The 21257-nt window shown below is 41.8% G+C and overlaps 1 protein-coding gene across 3 annotated transcripts in view; it reads left to right on the top strand.

Moving 5' to 3' along the window:
• PDE6D (phosphodiesterase 6D) overlaps positions 1 to 20050 on the top strand; it is a 43514-nt gene extending 23464 nt beyond the window's left edge. Inside the window, exons 3-7 of one of the 3 annotated variants that reach the window (XM_053655181.1) lie at positions 12580 to 12666; positions 16053 to 16141; positions 16735 to 16860; positions 17534 to 17639; positions 19465 to 20050. In XM_053655181.1, coding sequence (XP_053511156.1) covers positions 12650 to 12666; positions 16053 to 16141; positions 16735 to 16860; positions 17534 to 17639; positions 19465 to 19546 — 420 coding nt within the window. In that variant the 5' untranslated portion in view covers positions 12580 to 12649 and the 3' untranslated portion in view covers positions 19547 to 20050. Of the gene's footprint in view, positions 1 to 12322; positions 12667 to 16052; positions 16142 to 16734; positions 16861 to 17533; positions 17640 to 19464 lie in introns of those variants that run through there. The other 2 variants (XM_037152214.2, XM_037152213.2) reach the window with 2 other exon arrangements.
• The last annotated feature ends 1207 nt before the right edge of the window (positions 20051 to 21257 follow it).

Genomic DNA, 21257 nt, shown 5'->3' with positions numbered 1-21257 from the left:
GCTCTGGCTGTTTGGGGAGTGATGTTGAAGCCAGATCTAGTGACAGAGATCAGTTCTCCCCGAGGGAGCTCCCCCGGTAAGGATGGATGACAGAATGGGCTCATTAGGACTGTTCGGTGATCATAGAAATCCTAGGTAATTTGCACTCTGAAAACGCAGCCAATCAGAAAATCATCTGCATCTTCATCCCACTGTTTACTAGCTGTTTAATATTAGGTAAAGCTTTTAATATCCTTAAAAGTTAACTTTCCCACCTAGAAAGTGAGGTAATAGAGGTCACAATACCTAACTCATGGGGTTTTGTTTCTGTAAAACACCGTATACAGGGCTTTAGCACACCAAGTGTTAATGAGAAGTATATAAAGTATGAGGAAACAAGAGTTAAATATAAAATGTTTAAATGTAAGAGATAAAACAATAGCGTACACAAGGAAGACTTCATGCTCAAAGAGGAGTGATTTTGACAATAATATTAATACTAATCTAGTGAGTACTTTCTGTGTTCCAGGCACTGTGTAGTTTTACATACATTAATTCTCATGAAATCTTCCCAAAATCACATAAATATTTGTTACATTTTGGAGTGGCAAACCGAGCCTTAAACTAAGACCAAGGCTGCAGAACTGTTGAGTGGCAGAGCCAGGTTGGCAACCAGGGCCCTGAGACTCCGGGCCTCTGCTTCGACCACATTGTGCACCGGGAGGAGGGGACTGGAAAGTAAGTGTGCAGGCATGATGACACGGCGGGGTAAAAAGGAAAGGGTGTTCAGGGGGGAAATTAGGCTTGGAAAAAGCATCAAACAAGGCTTCAAGGGACCGTGTCACATAAAGGGACAGGTCAGTGACTGAACCACTTTGGCTGGAGCAGGTGGCTCTTGAGGTGAATTGAAGACACCTCATACTTAAGGGTGTCAGGCAGTGGCATGTGTCTGCACTTGATCCTGTGATAGCGAAAGACCTGAGAGGCTTTTGAGCAAGGAGGTGGCATGATCCAAGTGATGTTTTAGAAACAATAGTCGGGCAGTAGTGTGCAGATTGGATTGGTGGGGGTGGGAGGGGCATGAAAACGCATTTCAGTGGAAGAAATAGCAGGGCTTGGTGACTGACTGAACAAGAGGGTTTGGCAGTCATGAAGGTTGGCCCGAAGAGACAGAGCCCTGGAACAATTTTGGCACCAACACAATTTTATCAAAGTTGGAAACCTTGAGAATAGGCTATAAATGACTCCACGACTCTCATTTCTGTAAACTTTCTGTAGGTCCTCCAAGTGCTAGAGCTTTCTGGTAGTCTCCTCCCTTTGCTCTCTACTCACTCTCTCCCCACCACCACCCTGTCAGAAAGCCCCTCCCTCAGAGCTCTTCGCTAAGCCTCCCTCCCCTCTGCCTCCCTCACTGAAACCTGATCTGCCCCCCCAACCCCAGTTCCCTAGGAACCGAGGGTGGGGGGGCCAGCTTGTTCTTCCTCACCTACTCTAAGTGCCAGGCTCAGGGGCCAGTTTGACAGGTGAAAATTTGCAGTTCTCCTGTGTTTTCTCTAGTGTTCTCTTGAGCTGGTTTATCTTTTTCTTATACAAGAGGGGACCAAAAACACCCCAGAATTTATTTATTAAAAAATTAATGTATTTATTCTTACCATGTTTAAACTTCAGTCACCTTCAAAGTTCTCTCCATTTGTGTAACACACCTGTCAAGACAGGTTTTCCACTGCTCAAAACAGTTTTTTAATTCATTGATTTTGATGCCTTTTAGTGCTTCTGCCAGGTTTTTTTGTTTTGTTGGTTTTTTGGGGTGTTTTTTTGTTTGTTTGTTTGTTTGTTTGTTTTTCACATTGGCTACATGTCTCTCTTTGAGGACTTTTTTTATTTGGGGAAACAAAAAATGTCACTTGGGTGAGATTGGGTGAATGGCTCTCCGGGGCAGGGGGCAAGCAAGGGGGTCATGCTGTCTTTGATCAAAAACTGCTGAACACTGGACTGGTGTGGGCAGGTGCGCTCGTAAATCACCCATCATGAAATGGGTGAACATGTTGAAAGAGCCTTCAAAAAAATTCACTATATCCAAACGCAGCCTCTCACAACGTGAGCTTGTACCCTGCTACTTATGGGTTTCTAGAACACTCATGTAGTGTGGGAAGCCTGTACTACAAGGAGCTTGCCCTCCAGAAATAATTCTGGCTTTTGGGGTTCCCCCTCATATAAGTACTCCTTATATAGTAAAGACCTTGTCTCTTTGCTTGTTGTATTATAAACATTTTTCTAGTTTTTCATTTGGCTTAACTTGATGATAACTTTGAAGTATAGAAGGTGTTCTTTGTTTTTACTTTCTGAAATACTTTTAAAATTAAATTTAATGCAAGTAATACACAAATATAGTCTTCTTACAGAATTTTAAAATAATTTTAATAAACTGGTCTTTTTTTTTTTAATCCTCCCCCAAGATCATGTTTAGAAAGAGAGGAAGGGAGCGACAGAGACAGGGAGAGAAACATTGCCTCTCATATGTACCCAGCCGGAGACCAAAGCTGCAACTCATGCACGTGCCCTGACTGGGAATCAAACCTTCAACCTTTTAATTTGTGGGATGACACCCCAACCGACTGGGCCACACTGGCCAGGACCTAGACTAGTCTCTGTTCCCAACTCTAGTGTCCTCTCTCTCTGCTGAAACCACTCAGGTTCTGAACTTTTTCCATGAAATTTTACGTGCTTCAAACTTTTTATCATTTCTCCTTTTGCTTTTCTGCTTAGAGAGGCCTTCCTCATCCTTAGGTCGTATAAATAGTCACCTATATTTTCTTTATATTCTAAATCTTCAGGCCAGTTGGAATATATGATAGTAAGCAATGTGAGATAATTAACCATTTTTCTTCACTGATTTGGAATTTAGCATATATTGAAGTCTTAATATACAAGGTCTATCCGGAAAAAGTCCGGCTATTGTTAATATAATGAGAACAGTTTGTGTGACATCAATGTAACCTGGCAGCCAAGGAGAGTGGACTGGAATGCCCGTGCATGAACAATCACGATTTCACTGTGCTGGTCAGAGGGGGTGGTAGATGTCATTCAGTGAGCATGTGCACTGTGAGGCCATCACATTCAAAATGACTGAGGAACTTGAGCAATGAACCTGCACCATGTTTTGCGTGAAGCTTGAACATTCCTCTGTGGAAACTATTTGTATGATTCAGAAGGCCCCACCTATGGGCAGCTGGTGATTGGCAGCTTTATCATGACAATGCCCCCACTCACGTCTCATGCAGAGTTTTTTGGCAAAACATCAAATCACCCAGATGACTCAGCCCCCTACAGCCTAGATTTGGCACCCTGTGACTTCTGCCTTTCCGCAAAATTAAAATCACCTTTGAAAGGGAAGAGATTTCAGACCGTCCGTGAGATTCAGAAAATATGACAGGGCAGCTGATGGTGATTGGAACTGTGTGTGAGGGCCCAGGGTGCCTACTTGCAAGGGGACTGAGGCATCATTGTCCTTTGTACCATGTTTCTTGTATCTTCTTCGATCAATGTCTCTATTTTTCATATTACATGGATAGATACCTTCTGGTCAGACCTTGTATGCTAAGGTCACAGCAAACCGCTAGTATATCAACCTGCAAATTTTTGTGCTAATTGTTTTGGCCCGAAGTGTACTTAACCACTTCTGACACCTACGTTCTATATTAACTTTTTTTTTTTTTTCATTTCACCCTTGAGGTTTCTTTTTTTAAGATTTTATTTATTTATCCTTAGAGGGGAAGGGAAGGAGAGAGGGAGAGAAACATCAATGTATAGTTGCCTTTCGTGTGTCCCCTGCTGGGAACTGGCCTGCAACCCAGGCATGTGCCCTGACTGGGAATTGAACCGCAATCATGTGGTTCGCAGGCCCATGCTCAATCCACTGAGCTACAACAGCCAGGGCTCACCCTTGAGGTTTTTGAAGAGCCTTCTAGTAAGCATCCTCCTTCACCAGACTGTTACTCTTTTCCTCTGCTCTCTAATAAAAATCAATTTTCTCTCTTAAATTCCTTAATTTTTGATAAAGTACCATTATTTTTCTAGTCACTCTGGTTCAAAATCACCACCAGCTATTTATAACACAGCAGCTCTCTCTGCAACTGTTAACTCCTCTGCATCTTCTCCCCACCTCGAAACCTGTAATTCTCAAGGTGAGAAATAAACTTCCAGTCAAAGGAGGACTAGAAAACTTCTGGCCTCTTTTCCTTATTTCCCCATTGAAATTTTTTGTTACATTACTAGAATATCATTTACCCTGATTTTTACAAATTTATTAATTTGAGAGAGAGGAAAGGAGAGAGAAACTTCATTTGTTGTTCCACTTATTTATACATTCATTGGTTGATTCTTGTATGTGCCCTGACCTGGAATCGAACCCACAACCTTGGTATATTGGACGATGACGCTCCAAGCAACTGAGCTACCCGGCTAGGCCTACTCTGATATTACTAGAAAAAAACCTAAAGGATAAAGTTTAAACATAAGTAAAACAACAATGGGATATTGAAGGCCATAAAGAAAAGCATAGCTTTATAGTCTTAAATGTTGTCTTAGAAACTGTAGTGTAGATGTACATATGGGTATTTTGTCTATTTTTTATTTTTAAACTTCATTTTGAAAAACTAGCTCATAAGAAGTTGTAAAATGAGACAGTGAGGTTCTATGTACTCTTCACCCAATATCCCTCAATGATAACATCTTACACGGCCATAGTATATTAGAAGTGGACATTGATACAATACCATTAACTACTGTTTTACCTGGATAACATATGTTCTAGAATTACCCTGAGAGTTCATTTAGTGAATAACCATACAAAACAGTCATGTAACCAACCAGCTGCTTTTCAGCTATCTTATTTACAACTGACTCAGTTGATGTGTATTTAAAAAAATGAGATGTTGAGCAAACAACAAAGGGTAACAGGGAACCTTGTGAACTTTCTTGTCAAAGTCCACGGCACAAAATTCCCTTTTGTTTCTTCCGACAGATATTTGCATGTTCTCCACGTAGCCAACTGCAAGTTTCATGGAATAGTAGATCGCCTGTCCTGTTTGTTATGTTCTGTCTCCAGTTTTACCCTGTTTCCAGGGGAGGAGCCAGGAGTCAAGTTAGGCAGGGGAGGGAATCCATAGCCTCTGCTGTTGTTACAAGTCAAAAGCAAACCCTGTCTCCCTCCCCTGTGGCTTCTGACTGAGACTAAAAACACTGTGAAGGAGCAAACTGACAGCAGCCGTCTCTGCCAGCAGTTACTAATGTGGCATAGAATTTTAGGTTCTCTTGGTCAAACCTAGTTAGTGCTACCTTAGCACTTATTCCCCATAGTTTGATGTTGGGCCTTGTTTGAGGCAATGTTGAAAGTGTGTACTTATTATAAGGTGCCATTGATATGACAGTGATGCATTCCAGGGTCTTTGGCTTTAAAAAAAGAAAAAAGTAACTTTATGAAGACATCAAAGGAATTTTTTAAGAGAGGGTTTATGAGGCAGGGAAAGATATATTACCGAGGTGTGACAAACTAAATTCTGGCTTTAGGGGTGGCGTTATTATCTGAAATGTGAGTGTATCTAAACTCGGTGTAATCTTTAGAAGTTGTCATCTAACGTGACTGGAATTCTTCCCTGTCATAATGAAGGCTTATAGCTATACCCTGCCTTAAATCACAATAGCAGAAATTCACTTACAACTCTCAAATTAGGGTTTTAAATGTTAATTTTAAAGTTACTCATTTATAAGTAACTTGTTTGGTACCTTTAAAACAGCAAATTTCTACTGAGCTTTGTAAATTTGTTTAAGTTACAAAAAAAATCTTTATTTTAACATGACTGTTTCAAGTTGCTAAAATTAAATTCACCTGCACTTAAAAAAGCATTGTCTCTGGGCTTTTACATTAAAGCATTTCACATAAACTTAGATGTGTTACCTTTTTCTAGCTAAGTGTATACATTCAAATGACCAGCAAACAGATATGTTCATTTATTTTTAAAAGTTAGCAAATCTCTAAAAGTAGCATGAAGATATAAAGAAGACTGGCTCTGCCGTTTCTTTGTAGTAATATCCCACTTAAAAATGATTCTTTTGCATGTAGCCAGTTTCATGATGACAGAGCTAATTGATGATCTTTGCTTTTCTGGCACAGCTTTAGGAATGTGCCCCCATTTTGACTTTGCAGCACCTTTAAATGATTTCCATTTTCCAGAGTTTATAATTCTAAACTGTTTTTTAAATGGCAGGAAAGGATTATTTCTAGAATTGGGTTATTTTTTTAAATAGACTGAAAATAAGATTCAAGTGCTAGATAAATAATCATACAATAACTCTAAGTTAGCAATTTTCAACCTTTTTCATCTCATAGAACACATAAACTAGTTACTCAGTTCTGCAGCACACCAAAAAAGGTATTTTTTGCCTATCTGATACACAGAAAAAAGTATAATTTTGACTCATGGCTATCGCTGTGTTGTCTGTTGTCATTTTTTAATTTGGTAATCTAAGGGAGAAGGAATCAGTGCCCTGAACTAAATAGTCAGGTGTTGCATGTTTTAAAAATTGTTGTGGCATACTGCTTGAAAATCACTGCTGTAATACCTGTTAATAAGTGCCATGAAAAAGAGATAAATTAGTTTGAACTTTACAGTGTAAAATAAAAATAAAACACTGATTAAAAAATTAGTCCCTTTTTTGCCTTCATTCAGACAATTCTAAAATGAAAATTCTTCCTAAGAAAATACACCCTATAAAACTAATATTGACTATCCTTAGATAGACTACCCTAAACCTAATAATTTCTAATAATTGTTCATCCTTCTTAGCCATATCACCCAAAGGAAAAATCTTTGCAAAGTACTTTCAGTACAGTGGAAAAGTTACTGATTGATGTGACCAAATGCCAGGATCTCACAGCCACAGATTTCCCTGCTTTTGCAGTCAACTTCATGAGAGGAAGTTAACTGCAACCTCTGCCCTCAAGACACCCAGAATCAAATTAGGAAGGCAGTGACTAATGCACAAAATGCCTGCTAGAAGCACTATGAGAGTTCAGAATAAAGGGAAGTGTTATGGGGAGCAGTACGAGAAAATCAGACCGGAAATAGGAATTGGAGAGAGGCCATCTGGCAAGTAGAAGCTGATTTTTAACTGTTGATTAGTTTAGGGAGGTAGAATTATACAGTCTGCTTTAGCCAGGAGATACAAATATGTGGCCTGGTAATTCTGTCCCTGTGTTTAAAAAAACTGCATAATCCCTGGCCAGTGTGGATCAGTCGGTTGGAACATCGCCCTGTAAACCAGAAGGTCAGGGGTTCAATTCCCTTTCGGCACACATGCCTGGGTTGAAAGCTTGGTCTCTGGTCTGAGCATGTATAGCTGGCAACTGATCGATCTTTCTCTCCCTCTCTTCCCCGCTTTCTAAAATCAATAAGCATGTCCTCAGGTGAGGATTAAGGGAAGAGGGGGAAAAAAGAATTGCTTTTCAAAACGAACATTCCTGGGCCCCTAGAGAGATTCTGATTAAATAGATCTGAGATGAGGCCTTAGAAACATTTTTAACAAGATCATCAAACCACCCTTTGTGAAACAAGATTAGAGATTGAAAGGGAGAAATTAATTGGGAGACTACTGTATCAACCATATAAAAGAGAAATTATGACCCAGCCACTCTACTTCTGTCCAAAGAATCCAAAAACACTAATTCAAAAAGATTGGTACCTTAAGAGATCTAGCTTAATGGCAAGTGCCAATAGGAGGGGGAAAAGCCATTGTTTTCTAGTGATTTTCTTAGGAGTCAGGCAGATCTGCATGCAGGGACCACTGCAGACTGAGTAGTCCCAGGAGTCCCTGAGAAGGCGCCACAGGCCAGGACCTGAGGGTGTGGAGAGCAAGAGCTCTTGGGCTGGTGTCTCAGGCAGAAAAGACTAGTGTGATGGAGAAGGAGAAAAGAGTCCGTTGTGGCTAGAACATTGAGACAAGGGCCTTATGAACTGTGGAAAGAACTGTTTTTTAAATACAAAGGGAAATGGGCTTTGACATCTAATTTACAGTTTTAAGAAACCGCTTTCTTCTGTGAGGAGAATGGGTTGGAGGAGGAGGCAAGAATAAAAGAAAGGAAAACCATCAGGAGGCTGATAGAAAGATGATAAAGAATTAACCGTAATAGTAACAGCTAACACACTGCTTGCTCAATACCCAGGCACTGTTCTAAGCACTTCACATAACCAGCTCATTTAAGTGTGCAGTACAGTTAGTACCTCTTTCATTCTTAAAATTCCCACAGTTTCCATGATAAATTACAGGGAACTATGAATCAGCCAGTTAACATTTTCAGAGGAGCTTAACAGTTGTACACAGCCTTCCTCCTCTGTCCATCAGTTCTAAAACATTCTATGAAAGCCAGTAATCAACACAACTCATGTCCAGTGTTAAAGTAGGAAAAACTGGATTCTCATCTCTAAACTTCCTGAGCTCTTCCTTTTTGTTCCCTTCTGCTCCGGCTCTGTCTCTTGGTTCTGTTTGCCTCTTTTTTCTGAGTAACTTTTTTTCCTTTTACTCCCTCTCTTGTGTCTTTCTGTCCCCCTATTTGTGTGTGTTCTGTTTGCCTTCCTCCTTCCCATCTTTGTCTTCCCTCTTCCCTGTCTCTACTGACTCTTGCCCTCCCCTAATATTCCTCTCTCTTCCCTCCTCCCTCAACTAGCCAGTGAGGTACTGGCATGCACAGTGAATCTGTTCTGTTCAATATATAAATATCAGTGTTGGTCATTTCCATTTAAAATTAATTAAGACTCCAAGAGCCTGTGTACTCATTTCCAAAATGCATCTAGATGGTTCTTAAAAAATATTTTAAATCCTTTATCCCAGTTCCTGCATTGATATCTCTCTAAGAAATTTCCCTAATACCCCATTCATCTAACTGGTTTCTTCCAAGCCCCAAGCCTTCCCTACCCACTCCACCATCACCACCTCCACCATGCCTTCTCTGCCTCAGGTCAGCCCCTGCCCTGAGCTGAACCTAACCCATACTGGGCCACATGTATTCTTTAAAATGTAAGAGGACTTTTGTAACCTTGCATGGTGAGCCAAGCGTCCCATTCTTCCAAAGTGTTTATCTTCATTTCCTTTCTTAATTTTTCTTAAGGCTTGACCCTACAAACTATTGATTTTGCTCTGAAGTTTATGGTTTTAGTTCCGAAGCTTATTTTTAAGATGGTCTTACTTTTACATCTGAAAGTGCTTCTTTTGTCTGCCTGGTTGCAAATAAGAGGCTACCAAGGACAGCCCTCCTCTGAGCCCAGGTGCCCTTTAGTGAGGAAGCATTCCTTTGTACTTGTCCTGTGCATAACTCACAAGGGAGGTTTTCATTGTTTTTTAAGAAATAAACAACAGGGGACTTCCGCCAAGATGCAGGCGTAGGTGGATGTGCCGTGCCTTCTCACACAACCAAGTTTAGAGACAACTTAATATTAGCAACAGAAAACACAGCCAGAACACGGAAAATTGAACTTTTCGGAAGTCTGTTAACAACAAATTCTTCAGCCTGACCAGTAAGGGGCAAACCAGCGGCTGGTGAAGCGGGGTTGCACAGGAAAACTCGGTCAGACGGACTCAGGCGCGCGGAATCCGGTCCAACTCACTAGGGTTGGACCTAGTGAGTGACTGAGCGAGCGACCAGGCGAGCGACCGCCGGGGAGACAGCGGAGGAGCGGTGCTGCGTGTTGACTGTGGTCGCGCATTTGTGCACGGGTGGACAGGCAAGGGAGTGGGCAGTTGGACCGGGGGCCGGCGGGTCCCGCAGCAAGCAGCAGTGGAGGGCGCCACCATTTCCCCGCTCTGACCACGCCCCCACATACAGCGTCATAACCCAGCGACTCTGAGTGGCCCGGCCCAGGGGAACCACCTAAGGCACTGCTTCTCACCCAGCTGTGAGAAACAGCAGAGGGGGTCGCCATTTCCCCGCTCTGACCACGCCCCCACATATAGCATCACAACCCAGCGACCTGGGAGTCCAAGGCGCGCTTCTCACACTTAAAGGGCACGAACAGACCAAAAATGGCGCAGGAAGATCTCAAAGCCCCAGAACCTATAGATCTAAGCAATGAAGAAATAGCAAAACTCTCAGACGCACAGTTTAAAACACTGGTCATCAGGATCCTCACAGAACTGGTTGATTATACCGACAAATTGGACAAATATATGAAGGTGAAACTAATTGAAATGAATGGAATTGCACAGGGCACCAATAGCAATGAAAAGGAAACTGGGACTCAAATCAATGGAGTGGACCAGAAGAAAGCAAATAATGGCCAAACAGAAAAGAGTCAAGAAGCAAGAATTCAAAGAAATGAGAGTCTTAGGAACCTCCAGGACATCTTTAAACGCTCCAACATCCGAATTATAGGGGTACCAGAAGGGGGAAAGGCACAGCCACCAGTGGAAAACTTATTTGAACAAATAATAAAGGAGAATTTCCCCAATCTGGCAAAGGAAATAGACTTCCAGGAAATCCAGGAAGCTCAGAGAGTCCCAAAGAAGTTGGACCCAAGAAGGAACACACCAAGGCACATCATAATTATATTAGCCAAGATTCAAGTGAAGGAGAGAATCCTAGAAGCAGCAAGAGATAAGGGGACAGTCACCTACAAAGGAGTTCCCATCAGACTGTCAGCTGATTTCTCAAAAGAGACCTTACCGGCAAGAAGGGGCTGGAAAGAGGTATTCCAAGTCATGAAATCCAAAGACCTACAACCAAGATTGCTCTGTCCAGCAAAACTTTCATTTAGAATGGAAGAACAGATAAAGTGCTTCTCAGATAAGATCAAATTCAAGGAGTTCATCATCGCCAAGCCCTTATTATATGAAATGTTAAAGGGACTTATCTAAGAAAAAGAAGTTAAAGAAACATGAACAGTGAAAGGACAACAAACTCACAGTTATTAACAACCACACCTAAAACGAAAGCAAACTAAAAGGACAGCTAGATCAGGAGTGGAAACATAGGAATGAAGATCTCAAGGAGGGTTAGCAACAAGGGAGTGGGAGGAGGAAAAGAGGGGGGGGAAGAGACAGAAAATAAGTAACATAGACAGTAGATAGAAAATAGATGGGGGGGCAAGAATAGCATGGGAAATATAGATTCTAAATGACTTGAGACACATGGTCATAAACTAAAGGGGGGGATGGGGGGTAGGGTGGAGGGGAATGAAAGAGGGAATAGAACAACTGTAACAGCATAATCAATTAAAAAAATTAAAAAAAAGAAAGAAACAACAAAGATTTATTCAAGGGCCTTAGAGTTTGGAAACACAATTAGGCAAAAATCCAGAAGTGTTCTGAGAAGAAAGGAAAGTTGCTAATTCTCATAGTAGTGTCACATCCTTGAGGCTGATCAGTTCTGCATTCCTGGTTGGTCCAAGATGCTGATCAATTGGGTGTCAGGCAGTCTGGGTGATGAACGCCAGGTAATCTGGTCCTGTAAGACCTGGCTGACCCAGAAGGTGGTATTTATAAATAGTCCTCCAGCCCCCGTCCTTAAAGCTTGTCCACCTAATCCTCTCCTCTCTCAAGATTGGAAGTGACTTGACCTTTGAGTCTTGAAATTCAGACTCTTCCTCTGAAAAATCTGGTTTTCAAAAAGTTGTTAAAACAGAAATGTTTTCAGCCATATAATGACCAGCCATCGAAGCTTGCCTTTCATTTCTAACATTTTTAGCCAAATATGCCTCCTCTCTAGAGAACCAGCTTTTATTATTTTAAGACACCTACCTTAGTAATTTTTATTTATTTTTACTCATAGGCTGTCATGGATTTGTATTTTTGTGATTTACAAAGTTGTTCCCAAATGGCTGCATTTCTACCACAGAGCACACTCCTTTTCACCCCTAAAATTACAGAACTTGGATGGGCTCTAAGTAGCCTCTGTCCCATCATCGTTGGATGGAACTGTGTTTTTATTTCTCTAATTCTGAATTATTTATTAAGGCTTTTCTCTTTGACCCAGACAAGTGGCAGTAATGCTTTTTTGGAAGCTACTGTGTCTGATCCAGCCGTTGCTTTGTGAGGGGAGCCCCTTCTCCAAGGCTTTTATCACAGTAGTTTTGCTAGAATGCCCCACTTGAATGTGAGCCTGGAACTTCAGAAGTAATTTTAGTTTTGTTTAAGAAAGTTTGGTGTCCATTGTGGCTGTACATTAAGTACAGAGTCAGAGTGTGACTCTGTACACTCTGACAAGAGCACACTCTGACTCTGTCTTAATGTCTTTAGTACATTAAAGACATCTGTAGAGAGAATGAAAAGCATGCACCGAGGAGGTTGAATGAATATTGTGTCTTCCGAAAAGCTTGGGCTTAAATGTCTAAGGCATTCTGTTTAGATCTGAGCTCAGAGTGGCCTTGCTAAAGCAGCAGTATCTGTTGTTTTATTTCTCCAGTTAGGGAACCTTTCTCTTAACACGGAGACCCCAGGATGGGTAAGAATATTTGTAGTCATTAGAATTGTAAGACATGACCTAAGCAAGTATGTATACTTTTGACTTGCTTTAGAATTTAGGCGGTTTTTTGTTTGTTTGTTTTTAAGCAGAGTTTAGGAATATGAAGCAGAGGAGAGAAAAGCCCCGAGATGCAGAAGAGCAGCAGTACCTGGCAACACAATGAGCACGGAAGGAGGGTGTGTGAGGATTGCACAAACCGGGCTGGAAGCAGCACAGCCAGTGCGACTTCAGCGCAGTGGGAGGTTTGCACAGGGGCACACAAGCAGGTTGAGGGCACAGGAAGCTAGTGTACCATCACACTGGAGGCACTCTACTGGATAACCTTTGGTTATCTTCTGCGACTTTTCTCACATAGCAGCCAAAGGCAGAAAGAATCTTTCCAGAGGGTTAAGTGCAGTACCATTGCATACATAATGATTATAAAAAACTGTGTTGTTCATAGTTCTCCACTGCAAGCTACCCAAACAATGGGAAAGGCTCAAAGGCTCTCCTGGAGCTTTGAAAACTGACCAGCAGTGGAGGACAAGGGCCCGCAGCCATGGCCACACTGCGGGAAAGGTTGGGGTGGCACTCTCTGCTGCCCACCCCGAAGAACCGCTAACTTTTCAAGTCCTGTGTGACTATGGTTTTGGGGGCCCAGAACTAGGCACACAGGTGTCCAAGCCTAGGTCATGTGCTTGCCTCCAGCTGTACCATGACCAGGAAAGAAGGTTCTGGATCTTCTAGCTGCTATAGTGCAAAGCAGTCACTGCCTCCCATTGGGGAATGGAGGCCTCCCATTGGGGAATGGAAGCCGCAGGGTACTGGTTGAGAAGAGGGTTTGTTTGCCAGATAGCAAGAAAAAGGAAAAAAAGAAGGAAGGAAGATGTAAGCTACATCCACTATTTATCTGAAGCTCAATCTTTTCACAAATGTTAACCATCTTTAATACTAAGCTTCCATGCATAGTTAATATTACTTTTCTTTTCCTTTAATGGTTTGTCCATTGTTTTTAAAAAATAAATAAAACTTGGGTCTTTTTCAGTTTAATCTATATTTTTATCAAAGTTGGGTGTGTACATTTTTCTACCCAGTTTCTGATGAAGAACATGCCTCCCACTCCTGTTTTCTACTCCTCAGAGCAAATTATTTTTCTGTTCTTTCTAGCTGATTTACTAGCACTTGCCTTGATATTTCTTAATAGCACACTCTGACTCTGTCTTAATGTTTTTATTTTAGGCATTATTTATTGACCTGCCACTATGAAAAGTAGTTTTATTCTTTCTCTACACTTTACACCTGACCACACATGCACACTCTTCTCCCCCTAGCCTCCCGGGACGGTTGCACTGGCTCCGTAGTCTGTGTTTCTGTCACTGTGCCTCTGTCCACCCCGTCTGCGGTGAAGCCATGCAGTCTACTGTGATTGCTGCTCACTTCCAGTGCCTCCTTTGCTTGTTTTGTCCCTGATGTTAATAATTGTCTTGTTTTTTTATTCATTTGCTTAGGTTTTCTATACTTCTCACTAATGTACCATAATCCCCACATCTCCCCTAATTGTATAATTCTACTTTCCATATAAATACATTCTATGAATTTCATCTTCTTAAGAGAAAATCCCTCAGCATTCTGACCTGCTTGTGTCTGGACCCCCAGTCACCCTCCGGGCCTGCTAAAGAGCTGTGAACTCTGGGGTCTCTCCTTCCCGTCACTCCAGGGACACCATCACCTGTCTCTTGTTGTAGGTCCCTTGTTTTCTAAATCTAATGTAATCCCCTTCCTTGGTGGTCCCTGTCTTTTTTTTTTTTTTCCTGGTCCTCAGTTGTTCTGTCTTTCTCTCCCTTCTGGCCTATTCCTCGTTGTTTTTTGAAGGAGCATATTATTGTTGGTTTCTTGAGAAAGTTACTTTTTGGGGAGGGAATCATTTCCCTAAGAATTTCCAAAGCACTGCTCCATTTTTTTCTGTCCTTCAGAGTTCCTGTTGAAAAATCGGTTTCATTCTAAATTTTTTTTCCCATTCTGATTTTGACTGTTTATGTGACAATTTGTTTTCTCTCTGGAAGCTTCTTTTTAACCTTGACATTCTGCAAGTTCACAACAATGTGACTTGGACACTTCAACCCTTTTAATCTGGGAAGTTTTCTTGAATTAATTCATTGATGACTTCTTCTCTTTAGTTTTTTCTGTTCCTTCTCAAACTTCTATTAGTTAGATGTCAACCTCTTAGACTTTTCCAACCTTTGCTTTGAGTTGTTTGGTTCTGCTATTAAAAGATGTATTTTCTAGACTTCTTTTTTGTTCTCTGAGCATTCTTTTTTAATTGGTATTGTTGATTTGTTTATTGTATGCTGAACAATACAGAAGCTAGAAAATATAATTACTTATATTAGAAGGTGTTTACTGACTGAAAGAAATTACAATTGACCAGCCTCAAAAGTTGTAATCTTGAGTCCGAGAAAATCACCAATATTATACAAAATCCAATTGTATATAAATTTTTTAATTTATATTTTTTAATTTATATTTTAATTTATATAAATTTTTTAATTTATATTTTTTAAAGGATTTTATTTATTTTATTTTTAGACAGAGGGGAAGAGAGGGAGAGAAACATCAATGTGTGGTTGCTTCTCACACGCCCCCTACTAGGGACCTGGCCTGCAACCCAGGCATGTGCCCTAGACTGGGAATTGAACCCTTTGGTAGCAGGCCTGTGCTTAATCCACTGAGCCACACCAGCCAGGGTTGTATATAATTTTTAGTGTCTATAAGGGTTATGTTGTCTGTGGTTGTTTTGATTGTTTGTTTTTAATGCTTTTTTTATTTTTTTTTAAATTTTTTTATTATTTATTTATCTTTAGAGGGGAAGGGGGGGGAAGGAGAGAGGGAGAGAAACATCAATGTATGGTTGCCTTTTGTGCCTCCCCTGCTGGGAACTGGCCTGCAGGGAACCGGCCTGCAACCCCATGCATGTACCCTGACTGGGAATCGAACCGCGATCATGTGATTCGCAGGCCCGCGCTCAATCCACTGAGCTACACCAGCCAGGGCCTTAATGCTTTTTTTAAAAAAAATTGTATCTTCCTCTATAGTCTCTTTTTATCCTTTATGTTGCTTTTTTCTCTTTGTTTGGGTCTGTCTGTCATAGTAAATGCTTTCTTGAGCTCCTTGAGATCCTTGGCTATCTTCTCATAGTTAAGAGCAGGCCACTGAAAAGCTACTTGAGAGCTCTGGACTTGCAAGTAAAACTTATCAACTGTGCTCTTCGCTGTACAGTGATCGGCCTGAATCGTTTTCTGGGATGCTTCTCATACCTATTGCTTTAGGTCTTTTATCTTAACTGGTCATATTCTGTTGGAAAATTTAAATTTGCACTGTTCATTTTCTACCTCTTTCTAGATGTGTACAAGCCTTGGGTTCTTATGTTGTAGATAAAAATATCTCCTCTTGGTTTTGTGCTTCTTCCTACAATGTCTTAGGGACTCTCCTACATTCTTATTTGCTTACATGGCACTTGTAGTTAGGTGAAGGACAAAGTAGGAGTCGCTTTCAGTGTCTTACTTTCCTCAACATATCTGATCAGAAATTGGATGAACCTTCGGGATGCTGAGACAGGGAAGATACTTTGGCAAGGAACAGAAGACCTGTCCATCCCTGGAGTGGAACATGAAGGTACCCTCCAGCCCTGTGTCTGCCCAGGGCTGTGATGTTTGGGGGGGCAGGGCCAAAGTGTCAGGGAGGCCGGTTAATACAGACCTACTAAGAGGGTGCACCCTGGCAGCACAGCACTTTAATCCACGTGTGTTCCTAAGATTTCTTGTTTCTTAAGTTTCTGTCTCCCACTTTCCCAAACCCACTTTTGTTAAAATTTTAGCAGTAGAATATATGCAAAGATACAAAGATCTCAACTTTTTTTCCAAAATAAAATTTGCATGTTTATCTCCCCAAAATAAAAGAAAAACTAAGGGGTTAAAACCAATACAACAGCATAGAGGGCAAGTGCCCATTCAGCCCCTTTCCTGATGAGAGTAGCTAGGTAAGGCCCTCAAATGCACTAAAGCTGATGTTCCTTGAAGATCTTGCAGTCACGTACACTTGACCAGGTGGGAACTTCTTTAATTAAAAAGTGTAGTTCTGTTACTAAGGCATTCTCTAAAATTTAACATAGATAATGGGTTCTCTAAATCAGCTTCCAGAAACTTGAAGCACCACAGTCATGTGGTTTTTCGTTTAGACTGGCTTCAATATTTCTTTTTCTTTACCAGCCCGTGTTCCCAAGAAAATTCTCAAGTGCAAGGCAGTATCTCGAGAATTGAACTTCTCTTCAGCAGAGCAAATGGAAAAATTCCGCCTGGAACAAAAAGTTTACTTCAAAGGGCAATGCCTAGAAGGTATTCCATGCCTGAAATCCAGGCTAGGGTGACAGGGACAAAAGGCAAGACCAGTGAACTCTAAAGCACTGTTGTGACAACATTCATTTTGCAGCTCTGTTTGTGATAGGATTCCTACATCCTGCAAGATTGGGGACCCCAGTGAGAACAGAGTTGTCACTAGCAGGGGCTTTGAGCCTAAAAAAAGGTTTCTGACACTATGGTCCTGAGGTTAGTGCCTGCTTTGTCACTGACGTGGTACTGTGACATGGTCACAGGAAGCTGCTGATCAGGGCCTGGTACAGTGCTCTCCATGTTCTCCAGATTTGAGTGGCAAGACCACTCAGCACTGAGTTTTCACCGTTAAGTGTAAAAAGGCACATGTGTGTCCTAGAGCTCAAATTCCAAGTGAAAAGGCCTGTTCCGTATTTGTTTATCATTTATATCCAGCCTTCTCAGAAAACTTAGCGTATACTCTATGAGCCCACTGGCCCTCGTCTGCTAGACCCCGGAGCACAGGGAACAGGCGTCTGGTGTGGCTCAGAGCCTTTTTCATGCCTCTGCCCTGGGAGGTTTCTGGTGGCTTCATTGGTGGTTCTTGGGGTAAAAAGAGGCTCACTTTAAAGGAGGGGGCCGAGGAGCCTGGAGACACTGACCGGGATGCCCACTGACCTGCTTCTGCTTCTTCCCTCAGAATGGTTCTTCGAGTTTGGCTTTGTGATCCCTAATTCCACAAACACCTGGCAGTCCCTGATAGAGGCAGCGCCTGAGTCCCAGATGATGCCCGCCAGCGTGCTAACGTGAGTGAGCAGGCCACAGGAATTGGGGAGTGTTTCTAGAAGCAGGCCTTCTGGGCAGGTGGAGCTCATGGTCCCGTTCAGTAGGCAGGCAGGCAGGCAACCTACATTGAAAATGAGGGTAAAAGAGTACCCTGGGGTGTCCGAGTTTACTGGTGGCTGATTTTTGTCATACGAAAAAGTGTGATAGAATGGAAAGGATATAAAACTTTAGATTAGGCCTTTAGACTAAAACTCCTGATTAACCCTGACTAGCTGTGTAAATTCAGTCAATCTACTTTACCTCTCTGGGCTGTATTTTTCTCCTTTCTAAACATAGAATTAATCATTCTCTCTCACAGAGGTGTAGTGAGAATAAAGTGAGATGACAGGGAAGGAAACTGGCATATAATGAATTAAATCCATGCTAATTTCCTTCCTTTCCTGATTACCAAACTTCTGGTACTCTATACTTTGTTTAAACAGCCTTTAACAGAATCTGGCAAAGTCCTGTTCTGTTTTAGAGGGTAATATTTGGTTACAGTTTTTCAGAGACTAGGTTACCATTTTAATAGCAGTGCTTCTAGGTCAAAGAATTATGAGTTGGTTGTTTGTCCAAAAATACTGTCAATAACCGCCCACCCATTTTCTCTTGGGAAAAGATGCTAGCCTTTCAAAACTTTTAGTAATAGTGCCTAGTAATGACATATTCACACAGATCATTGTGTAATGTTGAATCAATCATCTCTCTAAACAGTTCTTTATGAAAGCCACTTTGAATTTCTAAGTAGAGATTATTTATAAATCTTTAGTAGATTTTTAATAACAATAGTGTTTTATATTCTATAAACCATTCAGATCTTGAATTCCTTATTTACCTATTTTTAAATTAATTACCAGCAAAAATATATCTGCTGGCTATTAATTACTCTGGGAAAGTACGGTGTAGTATGTAGAACGCATTTTTCATATTTTATTAAGTGTAATTTGACTCCTTGGCCAGGCCTGATTTCTTTCAGATATTAAAACCAGTAAGTCTACAGTAACATCATTGAGGTTACCAAAGTCATGTTAGTGTTTAGAACCCAAAGGCAGTACCTCTGTTTGCCCTTAACTCGGTTCAGAAATGGTTTGGTTTGGAAACACTGAGATATCCACCAGGAAAAATGAAATTCTACTCTGCCCAATACACGCGTATCATTTGGGGTTCTTTGGTTGCATGCCATAGAAACTGACCCTGGCTAACATGCCAGAGTTGAAAGGGCTGAGCTCTGGGCAGCTCGAAAGATGCAGGTGGGAGGAGTCTGTGGATGGTCTCCTCAAGGAGCAGCCATAGGGAAGAATCCTGCTTAGGGGAGAGAGTCTGATTGGCCCATATGACATCCTGTGCACCCCTTTGCCAGGTGAGGCAGGGGCCACTTGACTGACCCATGGACAGGAGATGGGTGGGTCCCCAAAAGAAGAGCAGAGTGCCATTACCCAAAGTGAGAACAACAGTGGTGTGGTAGGGAAAAATACCACCCCTGTGGTCTGCAGGTTTTCATGTTCATCAGAAAGTTAGTCATATTTTATAAGCACCGCTGTGTGCAGAGCACTCTACTAAGGACCTTAAGTGTACCAAGGATTAAGACGTGCTCTCTCTTCTGACTTCCGAATGCAAGGAAGACAAACGTAGTCACATAAGTTAAATGTCATATTAGGCTTCTAACCACATTATAGACACAGATTTTAATGTCTCCAAGCCAAGGTTCTAGGTGGGTGTATATCCATGGGCGCAGATTGAAACCATTTGGTGGAAATGAAATCTGTCACTTAACACAGCACTCTTGCCTTCTCTTCTTACTTATAGTGGGAATGTTATCATAGAGACAAAGTTTTTTGACGACGATCTTCTTGTAAGCACATCCAGAGTGAGACTGTTCTACGTTTGAGAGAAGAATGTATGTGCATTTCAAGAATTTGGGTTTTGTGGGGGGAAGGAGGAAACTGTTTACTTTTTTCCTCCACACATTTATTTTGACATTTCCACCCCTAATTCCCTCTACGACAAAACCTATCTGTGGCCACCAGGGGACCAGCTCTGTGTGGGTAACCAGATGGCTTTCTTCCCTCAAGCTGCCGTCTTCGTTGACCAGACTTAACTCCCCACCTCAGACCAGGGCAGAGGGCCCGCCTGGACTCTATCCCAGGGTAAACGCGGGGTAGACACACCGGAGCCAATGCTCCTCCGTCACCTTCCCTGCCTCCTCCTCGGGCCCTGCAGGAGACAGAGCTTCCTCTGGCCCTTGGCTTTGGAAAATTCATGTTCTTGACCCACGTTTAGCCTTTTCCTACCGTTTCTATTTCATACATTCTCATACATTTAACTTGTAAAATAGACTGTGATATTATTATGTAATGAATTGAAACATAAGAATTAAAATATTCCTACAGTCTTTAACTTGGTACTGCTTTCATCTCTCCTTTCTCTGGACCATGAACCTGGCTCCATGGTGAGAAAAAAGACTTTTTTCGGGCTCACAACTCTATTTCACTCCGAGGCCGGCTGGCTGATAGAGCTCACGGTTCCCGAGTGCTTCAGCACTTGCTTTCCAAGAACATAAAATTGATCGGACACAACCTGTGACCTCAGCCTGGTCTTTCAGACATGACATTTAGTGGTCTCTTTGACAATGCCCTTTATCTGTTGGTTTGTTGCTGTTTTTAACCCTTTCCATTCCTTTATAATGCTTGTTTACTTAAGAGGTTTCTAGAAAGAGTAGACATTCTAAGGTGGTGGAGACTCCTATTCCTAAGTGACAGAATAAATTACAAAATGAAGGGAAGCTCTCCCAGAAGTTGACTGGAGAACCTGAGGAAGCACCTGGAAGGGGCTGGAAGGCTTTAAAAACCATGGCCAGCGGAAGCCCATTTGGGAGAGAAGTGGTTATGTTTGTGGAGCTTTCAAGTCTGAGGTAAGAGAGAAAAATTTAAAGGATCCTTGTTTTAGGAGCTTGCCTCTGAGCTACAAGTAGCCTTCACTGTCCTTTACAAAATACCAACAATTAAAAGTTTTTTGGTTTCCACAATAGTAAGGCTCAAGGCCAAAGGACAGGAGATATTTCCTAGACAAATGAGTGTCCTACCATTAGATTCTAATGAGAGGAGACAGCAAGCAGATAATTTCAGACAGTAGCCAGTGCTCCGCAGAGGACAGGGCGGGGCAGAGGCAGCATCGGTCTGGAGTGAGCAGGTGAAGAAATGGAACGATGTCAGCGTTCAGCTTTTGACCACCAAAGCAGAGCTGACCAGTCCCCAGCAAGCCAACAGCCTGGAAATCCAGGCTCTACTAGAAAAGATGTTTTAAATCTTTTAAACAATTATCAAGAAAGCAAGAACCAGGCCCCGGCTGGGTAGTTCAGCTGGTTAGAGTGTTGTTCTGATATACCAAGGTTGCAGGTTCGGTCCTCCATCAGGGCACATACAAGAATCAACCAATAAATGTGTCAATAAGTGGAACAACAGACTGATCTCTCTCTCTCTCTCTCTCTCTCTCTCTCCCTCCCTCCATCTCCCCCCCCCACTCCTGCAAATCAGTACATTTAAAAAATTATTTTTTTGTAAAGCGCGAACCAGGTGCGTACACTTGATTGTCTAGTTTGC

This window comes from Artibeus jamaicensis, unplaced genomic scaffold (assembly GCF_021234435.1).
Source record: "Artibeus jamaicensis isolate MK-2021 breed Jamaican fruit bat unplaced genomic scaffold, CSHL_Jam_final contig_944, whole genome shotgun sequence".
NCBI lineage: Eukaryota > Metazoa > Chordata > Mammalia > Chiroptera > Phyllostomidae > Artibeus > Artibeus jamaicensis.
Note: the sequence above shows the minus strand (reverse complement) of the source record. Positions and strands in the feature narration are given on the sequence as shown.